General features: G+C 43.5%; 1 protein-coding gene across 2 annotated transcripts in view; it reads right to left on the bottom strand.

Annotated features, from left to right (window-relative positions):
• GALNS (galactosamine (N-acetyl)-6-sulfatase) overlaps nucleotides 1-14517 on the bottom strand; it is a 48901-nt gene that overhangs the window by 5208 nt on the left and 29176 nt on the right. For both annotated transcript variants that reach the window (XM_080364892.1, XM_080364893.1), the window contains 2 exons: nucleotides 11810-11931; nucleotides 799-916 (listed from right to left, as the gene is read on the bottom strand). In XM_080364892.1, coding sequence (XP_080221018.1) covers nucleotides 799-916; nucleotides 11810-11931 — 240 coding nt within the window. The remainder of the gene's footprint in view (nucleotides 1-798; nucleotides 917-11809; nucleotides 11932-14517) is intronic.

Below are 14517 nucleotides of genomic sequence, written 5' to 3'. Positions count from 1 at the left end.
GCTAAAAAAGATCTTTGCCTTCTTACTAAGGAGACACAGCTCCACATTTTGTACTTTTCTGGCTGGCTGGCGATAGACCCTAAGCAGCAAGCACTGTTTGTTTGTTTCAGAAGATTATTTCAATGTCAGAAAGATTTTGCCTATTACTATTTTGTGTCAGTCTACAGGCACATCCCCTTAGACTACACAAACTCTTGTAATCTGACAACTTCACCTCCTACAAACTATCCAGTTTCTTTCCCAGGTTCTCAACAAACCAAGAAGCATTTGACAGGGAAGCCAAACTGTAACTTTCCTACGTGCAATTTGAAACAGAAAACAAAATTTAAAATGCTTGTTGCGATTCAAGCCATAAAGACTTTGGAAAAGTCAGGCATGGGTGGAATTGGAAGAGTCTGAGCAAGACCAAACACACACATCACTGAAAAAGAGCACTGTCCCAGTCCCACCACTCTAAACACAGAGGACTTCTGAGATTTGAAGAAGGAGATTAGAAAGAAGAAGGATTTACAGCTGTAGATACTGCCATACCTCTAAGGAAGGAAGCCACAGAATTTATCACAGCACATTGCTAGACTTCCCAGACCTAACCCCACTCTGTATGAACCTTCCTATGCCACTGCGTTCCACAGGTAACAAACAGGCCTCCTCCATGGAACAGCCAGACAGCCCTTCAAATGGGCAAGTGTGCATCTCTTCTCCATCCCTTCCCAACATTAGGTAACATTTTATAAAAGCCTTTACAAAATGTATTTGCAGCTAAGGATTCTCAAATATATTTATGCCTTAACCGCTCACCATGACAGCCTTGTCGCACACGTTCAGCTGTGGCTCCCCTGGCACCATGGTCGCCTTGTGCTGCTGGACAATGACAGATATTTGCTCCATAGCCCTCTGGTATTCATCGCTGGCAAAACTAGAACATGAAAAAAAATACAGACGTTATTAGTAGGGCTTCATACATGGCATCATTACAGTGTTTGTATCACTAAGCAGGGTCAGAAGACTTTTCCTGGGTCATAGTAAAGGAGTATGTAAACATGCAGTGGATACTAACTACCCACATGTTCCTAGGGGAGTGAAACATCTGGGCTGACAGAGTCCAGCTTGGCTGGGTCTGGAGGCTGTGGGTCTGAGCTGCTCTCCTTAGGGCAGCAAGGATGGCAGGTGGCTTGCCTCCCCGAAGCAGCACATGGCTCCTGGCAGATCATCTCAGCATGTGGCTTCAACTTTCCAAACTGCCGGCCCCAAATGCATTGCTTCCTAGTTGGGCAGATATGCTGCAAGCTTGTGGTGATTCCCGAGGAGGATCTTGTTGGCAAAGGTGGCATGTACAAAGAAGGGTGCTTCTGGGGTTGTCCATAAGCTGTGCCTTAAACAATTATCAAGGGAGACTTGCTAGAACACAGGACAAACACCTTGCCAGACACATTAATACACAAAGAAGTTTACTGAGACAATCCTTCCAGTGTATCACACAAGAGGTCACCCAGCTCTCTGAGCATTCATCCTCCACTCTTTCAAGTGCTTTTCTGTAACACGTGCATCACATAGAAGCATTTATTGCAGGGAAAACAAAGGTAATATCAATATTTTGTTTTTCAAGAGTGTTCTCAAGCTAAGGGGTTCAAACACAACCACCGGCTAGTAAAACTTCATAATCACCAAGATTAACTAATATTATGCAAACAGGAAGATGAAGAATAAGAATAGAAGTGACTTGTCCAAGACAAGAATATCTCCTTCATTTTGCAACATCCCAGGGTTCTGCCCCATCTACATTCTTCCATTGCAGCTTTTATTATTCCAAGCTGGGACCCATCTGTTATGCTCCAAGCCCTCATACAGGGTTATAAATTACCCAATATTTATCCACCCGATTACTCCAGTAGGTACTTGTTTAAGTGGTTCAGAGTGTACTTCACTAATACTTCAAGTATTTCTAAAATGGAGGATAACTACCCAATGATCTCATTTTGTCCATCACCTTAAGAGTCACTTAAAAAACAGAGAGCGGCAAATTACTTCTGAAGATAAAAGAAACAATGCAGCCTGGTCCTGACCTCGGGCTCCCTTTGCTTACAATCCAAGCTGGCCACCAGCCCCACGCTCCAGCTAATTTCCTTCTTTGAAAAACAATCACATTTTAAAGCCCAGCAATGTGCCAACAGTTTCCAGTAAACCCTATAAATATCACATCTCGGCAGCCATCCAGAGAGAAGCTGATTGTGGGGATGGGCCTGAGCTTTGCTGATAGAGAACCGGAAGGGAATTTGAAATGACAAGCTTGAGCAAACTAATCTGTTGCTCTCACACCCAGCTAGCTGTATCCTGGTGGAGAGGCTATCACCGAGACTGCCTGTGTGATCTGTACGGACCACCCTGACATTTAGACTGCTCTTGCGAAGCTCCCGAATTTGCTTGCTGCTCTCCCCACTCATCCCACCTTAGCTCTCACAGCAGCCAGCTGCTTCTTCCTGCACTGCCCCAAAGACCACTGAAAAATGAGGGACAGGCAGAAGTCTGGGAGCTGCCAAAGACCATCCATCTCCGCCTCACACCCTGCTGAGGACAGTCAAGGCAGCAATCACTTGGCTCAGCCAGTGTTGCATCCCGGTGGCACAATGGCCTTTCAGTTTGGTGAGATTTTATCTGGAAGCCCTCTGGTCGCATTTCAAGTTCACAGGATTGCCCGCCCAGCAGCATGCTTGAAAAAAATCAAACCCGATTTTTAAAAGAGGCAGAGAGGGTTTAAAGCTAACCTGTGTTGACATGCAGAGGACAGCGAACATGGGAGAGCCTGCACATGGAGAGAAAAGGCTGCGGAGACAAACACACCGAGGGAGTCTGCCCAAAACCGCAGGCGAGTACCAGGGATGCACACAGCATGTTGGACATCTGAGCTGGAGACTGGGTGAAACGGGGAGCCAGAAACATTTTAAAGCCTATGCAGTCTAGTGATGGAAACAGAGATGAAACACAGTTTAGGGAGACACGTGTATTTCAGTGGTTTTGATTTCTAATGCACCTATTGTGCCATGATTTGAAAGCTCTTGCAAACCTGAGCTAATCACATCTTATTAAGATCCTCATATTAAGGATTAATATGAATTAATACATATTTTAATCAATTGTTAGAGTATAACAGATACTCTAGATATCAATTACTTAATGCTTCCTACTGCTGCTCTTGTAACTACGTAATGTGTTTATTTCTGTCACATACTTGTGTCACCTCTCCAGCATTTAAGAACTTCTTTTAGAAGTGGACCCATAAGATAATGTTGCTGCTAACTAATTAAGCTCCACGGCATCTTTGCAAATATTTAAGTGCTAAAGAGATAGCCCAATTTCATCCATCGAAATGGCTTTTCATACATAGGATTCCAAATTAGCTATAATCTGGACAGACCAGTAGAAAACACAGCTGTGCTCTGGATAAAAGATAAACAATATGTTGTCATGACTGCTGCTTTTTGCTCCAAATATGCCAGTCCTGTTGCAACGAGAAAAATCTTTTTGCTATAATCTTAACTACTGCATTTATCCACAGCATTGTTGCTCATTAGCAACCTAAGACACGTGAATGCCGCAGTATAACAAGTAGGCTCGAGTCATTTAAATCATCTTATTGCTTTAATTCCCATGTTCAGGACACTCCTGGCTTTTTCAGCTAGCTCAGCAGTGACAGAAAATCTTGGCCTAACCTCAGCTCCTGGTGTTTTTGAACTGCTCTCCCCTGCAGCTTCTACACTTTTAGATTATTTCAGCACTTAGCATAGGCTGAACGACTTCCCCAAAAGCATGATAGAAACAGCTTGGCACATATAAAAGACTCGCACTTCTCACATAAGTACAAAGCTGGCTAAAGCTGAAGAACACGTATAGATTATGCTCCAAGTCATACTGCTAACCTATAAACCTTGTCTCAGTAGGGCTTAACATGCTCTTAAGCTGGCTAAACCTGTTGACACTAGCTTAAAACATATCCGATTCCAGCTGTCTTCCTTGTGGTGAAGTACACGACAGCGACAGACCCCGAGTGCCGTAAGGTGTCATTCAATACTGGAAGATCATCACAGATCGTCTTCAGATGCCTCCATTGATCACATGAACAATCTTCCTCATCCTGACATGTACCAAGTCTCTGTGCATAGCAGGGGAGAGCAATGCCTGCAGGATGGCACTGGTCCTGGGCCAGCATTCACGTGGTGCTGGCAGTGGGGCTTGGTTTTCCTGACTTGGCCCCATGCAGATCCCCATTCCTCACCCCGAGGAGCTCAGGTTTTGCTGAGACAAACCTGTTTAGCTTCACAACATGCACCAAGATCCACAATCCATGCAGTGATTTATAACGTATTTACTGACTGCATATAGGGGGTTAAAACTGCCTCCAGCCCTACGCAAGAAGTGCATTTTGAGACAAAATCTGCAGGAGAAGAGTGCCTTTAATCTGTATATAAGATGGAGATAATTACTTCGTGGTAATCAGTCTGAGCTGTTAACAGAGCTGGGAACTTCTCCTACATGGAGTTCCATCATTTCCATGAATGCGTATGCAGCGCTGGGCTGCCAGGGCAGGGCTTGCTACATTCTCTGTTCCAAAAAAAGATGATATTATCTATACAGATGTTTGGGCATTATTGTCTGCATGAGGATCCAGACCTCACTGCCTCCGGGGCATGCTGCATTTTGTATTCTAGTTCAACAATCCTGAGGAAGGAGAGCTGGGAATAGCACTGGAAGAATGAGAGGGTGAGCAGGTGGTGTTGTGAGGAGTTTGCTAAAAGAGATCCCCCAGCGTACATGAAATTATTCCACACTCAGAATGAGCGAACAGAGTGGACAAAGTCCAGGGTCATTACACTAATTGACACTTTACCTCCGGGAAGTCTCTGGAGATCCAATCAGGGCTGGATTATGAACACTGGGTCCCAGGCACAGGTGTGGCCTGTGCTTCCTTCATTTAGTGTAATTGTGCCTTGGCAATCTGTTCCCATCTCCTCCCTCCAAACAACTCCAGTGTAACCTGCTCTGCTATTAACCCCACCATGCCCTACGCTGAAATCCAGGTTCAGAAGAAGGAGGGTTTGCCTCACACGCTACTTTTGGTGGTAGAGCTTGGGTTTACTCTTCCAGTCTTTCACTTTCAGGTCTGCTAGCATCCTGAGCTGTAAGGGAGAGGGCGATTCTCCATCATCATAAATACACCCTCAAACAGATCAGAACTGGAGCACGTTAAAGAGCCTTTTCAGCGTTTTTTGCAATCTGGATCTTGGTGTTTTATACCTTGTCCTGATGATTCATGTATGGGCACAGTGCAGTATGTCTATCCTGGGAGTGACAGGACCATGTTGTTATTGAAAGGAATGTAACAAAATGGGTATTATATAGTGCGCTTCACGGAAACCTGACAGTGGGATCTTAATAGCAGCTTTCAGATTTATAGCATGTTTTACCAGATGCACACAAAGTTATGGGAAAAGCATAAAACATGGGTAATTATTTGCATATTTTACTTCCTTCCACTGGAATTATTTTCATTTAAAAACATTATTTTTAATTGTGAAATACACCCAGATTCAGGTAATTTGATTTTATCGGTTATCAGTGCTTTGAGGATGCTCAGCCCTGTAGTATCCAAGTCTTGATCTTGTCTTATTATTCAGTCTTCCTCACTTCCTCTCTTCTATTACCAAGTTTACTTGCAATTTAAAGTCTGCAGAATGCATGAAGCAGACAACAGGTTTGGGGCTCTGCTGCTGAAACGTGGCAACTTGCAATTACTGGAGAGACTCACAGGGCCAAAGGAAAACCAACAAGGAATCAAAGCAAAGTCTGAAGGGTGCCCCATACCCTAATCCACCTCTCTGGTCCAGCAGCATCTGCAGGACCCAGATGCAAATACCCCCAAGAGGTGTGCGGCATGTGGCCAGTCAGCCACAGAAATACTTGGAGTGCTGATGATGCCTCTCACCTGCGTGGATTCTCTAGTGGTATCCACAGCCTTCCTTGCAGCAAGAGGATGTGATCACACTGACCCTCCTATCTCATCATATATTTTCATGGAAACTGGAACTCCTCAGCTTTGAGAATCCTGCTTTTCTGCTGGATTTCACTGTGAGCAACCACATTGCAGAGGGGATAAAGGCAGTGACTACGTAAAGCCTTAGTCTCTGCGTGGACAGGCAACAGACAATAACGACGATCCATCTGATCCTCCTGCCAGTTGCTTCCATGGTATTTTTGAATCATAATTTAAGCAGAATTTTCTTCAGGCTACTTTCTTGAGGCTGTAGCACTGCCTGGGCCTGTCTCTGAAGAACATGATATCCATTTCAAACTGCATTTTGCATTTCTGAAACTGGTTCATATGGCTTTTTCCTTCTAATATTCCTTTTTATAAAGCATCACTCTAGTTTAGACAGTTACTCATCAAAACACCTGTGGGCTGCTGGTCTGCCATGATTAAGCACGAGTTACAGGTTGATCAGATGGCATGCCACAATGCAGAGTGCTGATGCCGGACTGGGCAAAGAGCAGCTATCAGTTGAGACAAGTTTGCCTCCATTCTTTGTCCCCAGGCTACTGACTGTTCTCTGCAGACATATTTTTTTCTTCAGCCCTCTTCCCCCCAGGGCTGGCTATGTACTGGCTGTGACACCTGGCTTGCGTACTTCTGAAAACCTTGCTGCGTCCAGCCCCTGCATGGTTGATGCTCGACGTTTTTACTGGCATCACTGAGGCTCTTTATCCATAGCTCTCCATGGTTTCCACAGTTCTAGGAACATCTCAATGCCACCTCTTCTGTGGCAGCAGCTAATTTGTCCCTGCAATGCAGCTGGTACAATTTCCTCCTTTTTCAAGATGAGGAGTCAGCATCTCTCTCGGGCAAGATTCTGGCTTTTTGTTATACACATTTTTTTCCCCTGTTCTGCACCTTCTCTCTGTTCCCCGTAGTGAGGTTTCTGCTCTGATCAGGAAGGTGAGACTGGCAACTTCTCCATCAGATCCTTTCCCCTTTAGCTTCCCTTCAGGAGCTTCTTCCCTTATTTTCTGGCTTCATAACCAGTGCAATTACCTCTCTGATGATTTCCTGGATTTTCCATCTGCTTGAAATAGGCACTTGTGAGCTCTCTTGTTAATTAATGTGTTCTAAAATAATTATGTTCATCAACCAAGCCTTATCGCTTCCATTTTTTCCATAATAGTAAAATCTATCGCCCTAAGTAAAACACAGGTATTTTGATGTTCAAAAGTTAGTAAACTCAGTTTTGAACAGAGGCTAATCACTCAAAGCAGAAGTCACTACTAATCTGGAGTATCAACAAGCTGTGAGCATGCTGTACGTACTTGTTACTAAAGCTTTGCAGCTCTTGCTCAAACTGACAGAATTTCAGAGATTTCTGTTATAAATTATCTTTGCAGCTATGGAGTCTGACTCAAGACACTTTCTACTTCAGTCTGCATTAGGTATTTTGTTAACTGTATCTTAAGCTGTGCCAGCTTTTGGTATATATTATTGTGTTCTTCCTGACTGGCAATGAAATATTTTAGTAAGGGTGTGTATAAACAGTAATCTGTGACTTGGGTAATAAAACTGACAACTGGTTGTGAAGATGTTACTAACAGATAATTTTACTGAACTTGTCACATATGGTTTGAATGAAGAAACAAGTTCCCTGTGTGGTACTTGGTGGACACACAATATCCCAAACATAACACAATTCAGTAAAGGAAAAGACTCATCAGGTCTTTCAGTTCTGCATTCTGATAAATTTGGTAACAAGGGCACCCCACAGTTTGAGTGGTTTTGTACGAAGCAAAAACCCCTAGTAATTGCATCTAGGGAGGAAACAAAATACTGCTTAGACTTGGGGGAAATGCTTCTGCTTTGTGTGCTGCCTAACATGCAATCTTACTTTATTTTAAAGTTGAAAGCTACCGGCAGGGCTTGGGGTGGGGGGAGGCACATAAAGAGACAGATCTTCTATCTCAGCCAACATAGATCTAGTCAACCGCTTGGATGACAAAAGATACAAAAGGTTCACTTCTCACTACACAAGGACCAGATAACAAGGTAACTCTTACTTATGTAACAGTGCAGTTACACTACCACTACACAACCAAAAGGAAAATTAATTACCAGTAACCACACTTCTTTGACATATATTACCCATATACACCCTGGTATTGCAGGTGTTCCTATTACAGTCACCAGTCACTCCAGATGCCAGTTTTGCTTGGTCAGTACCTGCAGGCGCATTCATGCCCTACCTCACCCTGCAGCCACATAAATGTTGAGCTTGTCCTATGGTGCCAAGCTTCTCTCAACGCTAGGAGCCCAAAGTCCTGCAGTCCTCAGGAGAGCCCTCCTCCTTCCAAGAGGGAGGGAGGTAAGAGGTTGGTAGTGAATGTATCTGATGCTAGCACTGAGCATGTCAGTCCTGAAGGTCAACTACAGGACAGGGATCTTGCTCCATCCACTCTGTTGATGTGATGTTGTAAATGTGCTGTCACCTGGGCAAGCTCAGGCAGTGTAAGAACCGTAACATGCATTTGGCACTGCTATGAATCCCAGCTAACAAAAAGCAAAGTCCATGGATTGGATTGCCAGGGGGAAGTTCCAGTCCAGACTGTAGAGAAACAAGAGTAATTATCTTCTGGGGAAACATCAGTAATTATCTTTCAAGGTGAAGAGGTAAACACAACTGTCCCCCCTGGCAGAAGCTGGGGTCCGTGCAGGAGGCAGTCCAGCCAAAATCAGAGGGGCAATAGCAGGAAGAATCAGTTACAACCCTGTTGGGAGGGTCTGTTCCTAGAGTCAGATGTGGGTAGGGATGTATGTGCAGCCTTACATGAAGGGGAACATAAGTGCAGGGTGCCATATGGCTCCGAACTGCCAGACGTGTCCTCAACATGATGACAGGACCTGCCTGTAATTGCCTGGCCAGTTTTTCCACTGCATGAAAAGTGCTCCAGTGGGAGATAAGCTTTTGCTGATAGTGTTTCCAGGCAGGCTCCAGGAAATCCAGTGAACTGTGTCAGGAAGAGGAAGGACTTGTCCTGCTTCACCATGAAACCCAGGGAACTGAAAACTTTACATGCCGTCTCTAGATCCTGAAGGACTTCCACCTTCAGTGATCCCTTTAGCAGCCAGTTCTCCAGCAAAGACTGAAAAGGCCAATCCCCATGTTATTAGATGAACTGAAATTGTAGCCTTGAAAAAGTCTCTAAGTGTGCACAGTGTCACAACCCAAAGACATTTCAGATGAGACTAGCTGAGCATAAGCACGCTGCAAGTCAAGAGTGTTGCTGCAGCTGACTGATTTGTCAGATGCCCTGGCTCGGAGATCCCCTACAATCCTAGAACAGTCCAAACACATAAGCAGTAAATCTCTCTGGAAGTGAGATGTGATGCCTGGCCTTCACGTGCAGCAATGAAACCTCTCACTAGTGGTTTTGCATGTGACCCCACTCCAAACTAATGAAAATCAAGAGATATAACAGATTATTAAAATAATTTTAGGAAGAAAAGTCTACACTAAAGTAAGGAATAAATGAAATAAAAATTGAGCAAAAGCTGGCAGAAAGAACAAGGCATCAGTGTGCTATGCTGCCGTTCCACAGCAGCAGGAAAACTAATAAAATCCAGTACAGGTTTAACAAAGCAAAATGGTAAAAGTAAATTACATAAAAGAGGGAAAGGTACCAATAAATCGGGGGTGCAATGCAGAATTTTCTAACTGCTTTGGCGATATAACAATGCACCAGAGCAGCCATGCTGGTGAAGGAGCTGTACGATACGTCCTGTTCCTCCGGGACTGCAGGAGGGTGAACAGAGGAGCGTGGCTAACACAGACTGCAAACACACAAACCTAGGGCTGGAGCACAAGCGATATGAGCACACCCAGCGTGTACGGACAGACAGATGCACGCTTGGAGGAGAATGCTGGATTCCCTTCTGAGAAACATTAGAGTTGGGACTCCCAACAGGCTGTCTGCCAAGGGGGATAATTAAACCAAATAAAAATACACAACAGTAACAGCTCCACAAATGAGGATAATTAAATTACCACATTTGATATAGGAGACCCACTTCCCATGAGTTTTCCATTGTGACCAGAGAGGAGACAATAGCAACAGAACGTGCTGCAGAAAGGAAGATTCATTTACTAAAAAGAGGCTTTCTGTTAGAGTCTGCATATTAAACATCACAGCTTTCCATAATCATGTCATAATCTCACCATAAAATTCAATCAAAGCAACAGCTTGTGAATGTCCAGAAATCAATGGAACTGTATGAGAAACGATTGCAGATCTAACACTGGAATTTATTTCAATGCTCAGTCCATGGTGGTGGTAAAGAACATCTAAATAACAGGGAAGCAGGTGTCCTGCCAACACCTCTTAGGGAAGAGCCCCTTTCCCTCACATTCAGAGGAAACACAAAGAGTAGGCGAACTACAGTTCACTTCATGCTACCCATTTGTTTAATTTTTGGAAAAAAAAGAGGTCACTTCTATCCACTCATCTTCCTAAAACAAAACAGTTGTTAAACTGAACAGGGCACAGTCTTATCTGGAATCCCAACCCAGTAATGTAGTTTCACTGAGCTGAATTCAAAATATAAGAGCTGCAGATTTGCTTTATTTATTAGTGCTGAAATGCAATAGAAAGCAAGAGCTAACGTTCTGGGCTCCTGAAGAACTTTATACACTGCATAATGCACCTCTAGGGTGCTCATCTGTTAAGTGAGAGAAGTGAAAATATTTTTCCTCTTCTCCTCTCTCTAGTGAAAACACTTAGTGGACAGCACAGGCTCAATTCTTTTGAAAGCAATGGAGCGAGTGTATCCACTCAATTATTTAAAACAGTTGAGTAATTGCAGTCCTGTCAGCTCAGAAAACATCTCTCTGTTAAAGCTGCTGCACAAACCCATTTCTATGCAGGCAGTCACAGCAGCACTATTTTTTTCTTTATTTATTTCCACATTCTCCAAGTTGGAGACACCGGTGAGGGATGAGGCTGCATGCCCCTGTTTACAGCTAGTTTTGCTGCAGGGTAAAACTCAGTCAGTAGAAGGAAGGAGAGAGGGAGGTGGGGACACCTTGGGAGCTTTTTTTGGAGGTGGCAGGTTTATAAGTGGGCTGTGCTGGCTGATGACTACATAAATCCCTACAGAAATCTCTCAGGGCATGGTGTGTGCCAGAGATAAATATTACAATAGTAGGCTTATAGCAAAATGGATTGAGACAGCCAGGAGAGTCCAAGGATGGAACAGGATTGGGAAGAAAGTCCTCTTCCTAAAGAAGCTCTTCTCTGGAGAAGCTCCTTTAGCAGGTGCTAGGAGATAGGAAGGTTACCACGTTTGCCAACCACAGATTCCAATGCACAGAGGAAAAACATGGCAGTGTGCAAAGACCACTAGTAATTTCTTCCCTAGCCCCAAACACACAGAGAATCACAGCTCTGATGCGCATGCTTGCCAGCACCACCACTTTATTCCACAGCTGCCCTGCACTCAGTCCTGTCCTGTCCAAAAGCATGCAATTTACAAACCTTTCTTTTGGGTTGTAGGATACAGAACAAGAACAGACTGACAAGTCAAGCCATGGACACGTGCACATCCATATAACCTGATCATTTGAAAACGAAGGGTTGTTCCTTTCCTTTTACTACTCTCACCAGTAATGGCTTTCTGGGACAGGTTTCAAGCAGATTGCAAGAAACCGTTATCAAGGCAAATTAATTCTACAAAGCATATGCTGACAGTGCTGAGTTTCCACGTTTTCATTAACGGGCTCACCTTAATGGGTACTTCTCTCCAGGGTCCCTCCCCAGGTGGAAAAGAAGTGGCAGGGTAGTGTGCTCCTCCTGCGTATGTGTTGTCACTCCAGAGACATTCTGCCCGGGACAGAAATCAATGCCCTGCGGTGAAAAGGAGAAAGGTCATCAAGGGTGAAGCAGGGGAGGGAGCAAAATTTTAGCTGATGCCACTTTCTTCAGCACCTTGTTCCAACATACCCACAACACCCAGAACTATTTTAAACTGAGAGCCCACTTCAGTCTGCAAAATGGATTCTGATCTGATGGTGTAAAATAAGTTGACAGCGTTGGCATCACACTGACGTAAAAGCTGAAGCAGGCCTTACATTCTTGCCTTATAAAAAAGTAATCTCTATAAAATATTCATTAAAATGAAATGGCAAAACAAAAGACAAAGAGGTGAAACCACTTAATGATAAAAATTCTGCATGTGGAAAGTTATCTTCTCTTTGGTTTCTATGGCTCTGAAATACACAGAGAGCATCGGATCACTTGGCAGTTCTCATCAAAAAGCAACAGTCCCAGGGGGAAACATCCAGCCAAACCAAGGGGCATCACCCTGAGAGGCAATGGGCACCTGCTAGCCTCCCTGAAAACAGCTTGCCAGCACCTGACAGCAGACCTGAAGGATCTGTTTTGATGAAGAACAAAGCAAATCTGATTAATTTTAAAGAAATGGGTGCATTTGTTGATCTGATTCATAACAAGCTGTTACTAAGGCACATCGGGGCTGAAAGAACTGTATTGTCTGGAGATGTTCCTGTCACTAACATTCAAGTCTACAGGGTTAGAAGCTGGGATAATCCCAGCAGTGGATACGCAGGGCACAAGTACTGGGACTCTTCCTTTGCTAGCAGCAATGGGTTAAAAGTACTTGCTGGCCACCGAGGGACAAAGCGAGCCACCTGCTCTAAAGTCCAGCGCAGCAAGCAATCTGCATCTGCCCTTGCATGCCTTGCCAGGCTGCATCTCGGGAAGCCCAGCCAGTTATTAGCCAGGTGTCGAGCTCCCTAACCACCTAGAGCCTGGCCTGCAGTCTTGAGGGCTAACAGAACCCATTTAAGCCCTAGGAATAGCAAAAAATGCAAAGCACTAATTTCACTGAATGGCAAATAAAGCAGGGGGCCCCATAGGCCAGCAAGGACTAGCACCAAATGAACTTGTTAAAGCTCAGGTTTACAATTCCAGCTAACATGCTGAGCTCCTTACAATACCTCAAAATGCCCCGAGACACGGACACAGACATGGAGAGAAGGTAAATGGGAATATTTCAATGGAGGTGGGAAAGCAGCTCTAGCATTTGCTTATAAAACAAACAAACTGAAAAGGCTCTCTACAGATGTTGGTAGGATTTGATTGGCAAACAATTTTCTAAAAATATCCTGTGTTTTTAATGGACAGCTGATCAGTGGAGCAGTTAATATTCTGCTTTTCAATAAAGCAAGAAGTTTAGAAGCCCATGAAATCCCATTTATCTGCACAGAGCTATAGATTCCTGAATCACTGACTGGAAAAATAAGAGAGTTGCTTGATAGGTTGTAGTGGCCTACTAATAATGGACTTTAAATGGATACAAAAATGATTGACCTTTCCACCTTGCAATGCCACAGGCCTCTGAAACACACAGTGAAAAACAGATTATTTTTTTTCCTCAAAAGGAACGGTTAATGAAAAGGTATCAAAGCCTACATAACATCCAAATTATAATTTGGATGCAAATCAAACAAGCAATTTAATTAAGAGCCTGCTAATTGGTACAATGCTCTTCAGCTGCAAATGCTTTAGTTTGAAAGAAGATTTTAGTCTCTTGGGTATTTGTTTATAGAATCCTCTGTTTACATTTTATCTTTTGTTTCCCATAAAGTCCTTGTAGCTGAGACTCCAGAACACAGCCCAGGCTACATCCCAAAGGCTCCCAGGAAAGGAAGTGCTGTGACAACTTGCCTGATGCCGCTAGCCAAAAGCTACCTGTCTTTCTAATCTAAGCATTCAATACCCTTTTCAGAAGTAGTCTATTGGGGAAAAAATAAAATAAATTAAAAAATAAAATCAAGCATATCGTTTTATGATATTGATAAATAACACACTTAAAATATGGCTGAAACCACCCTTTACATTTCTAAGGCCTTTCTATATTCATAAATAAAACTATTATTATTTTTACATACTGTGTAACTGCCAATATTCAGCTTACAGAGAGAGTTTAAATTATTTTCTACCTGCTCATCAACAAATGAGCAAAAAATAAGACATAAAATTATATTCTTACACCCCTCATCAAGGCATTGTCCCGCATCAAAGTAATACGTTACAGATACAAGTATGAGCCTAGTCTTCTGTCCCTTTGACAGAAAAGAATATTTAATTTATCATCCATAGCTCTATGCCATTCTGTTTTGTAAGTCAAAGCATTTTCAGTTCTCAGGATGGGAAGAGAAAAACCAGCTATACCAGTGAACTGAAAGTCTGAGGTCCCCAAGTCTGGATTGCTTTGCTTTTCTGGAGCAAAACCAATATAAAATAAATCTGCTTGAGATTTAAGAAATATTTAAAGATGAGACAATCCACTCTCTGGAGCATCTGGACAATGCCTGTGGTTGTTTGGGAAGCATGTCAATTTGGTCATGTGTGGTACTGGGAGCTGGGGCAGAGGGACATGCCAAAACTCCTTGTGTATGCCTTGGGTAG

The sequence above is a fragment of the Falco punctatus genome, assembly GCF_963210335.1.
Source record: "Falco punctatus genome assembly, chromosome: 14".
Classification (NCBI taxonomy): domain Eukaryota; kingdom Metazoa; phylum Chordata; class Aves; order Falconiformes; family Falconidae; genus Falco; species Falco punctatus.
This window is presented reverse-complemented; position numbering and strand designations above follow the sequence as displayed.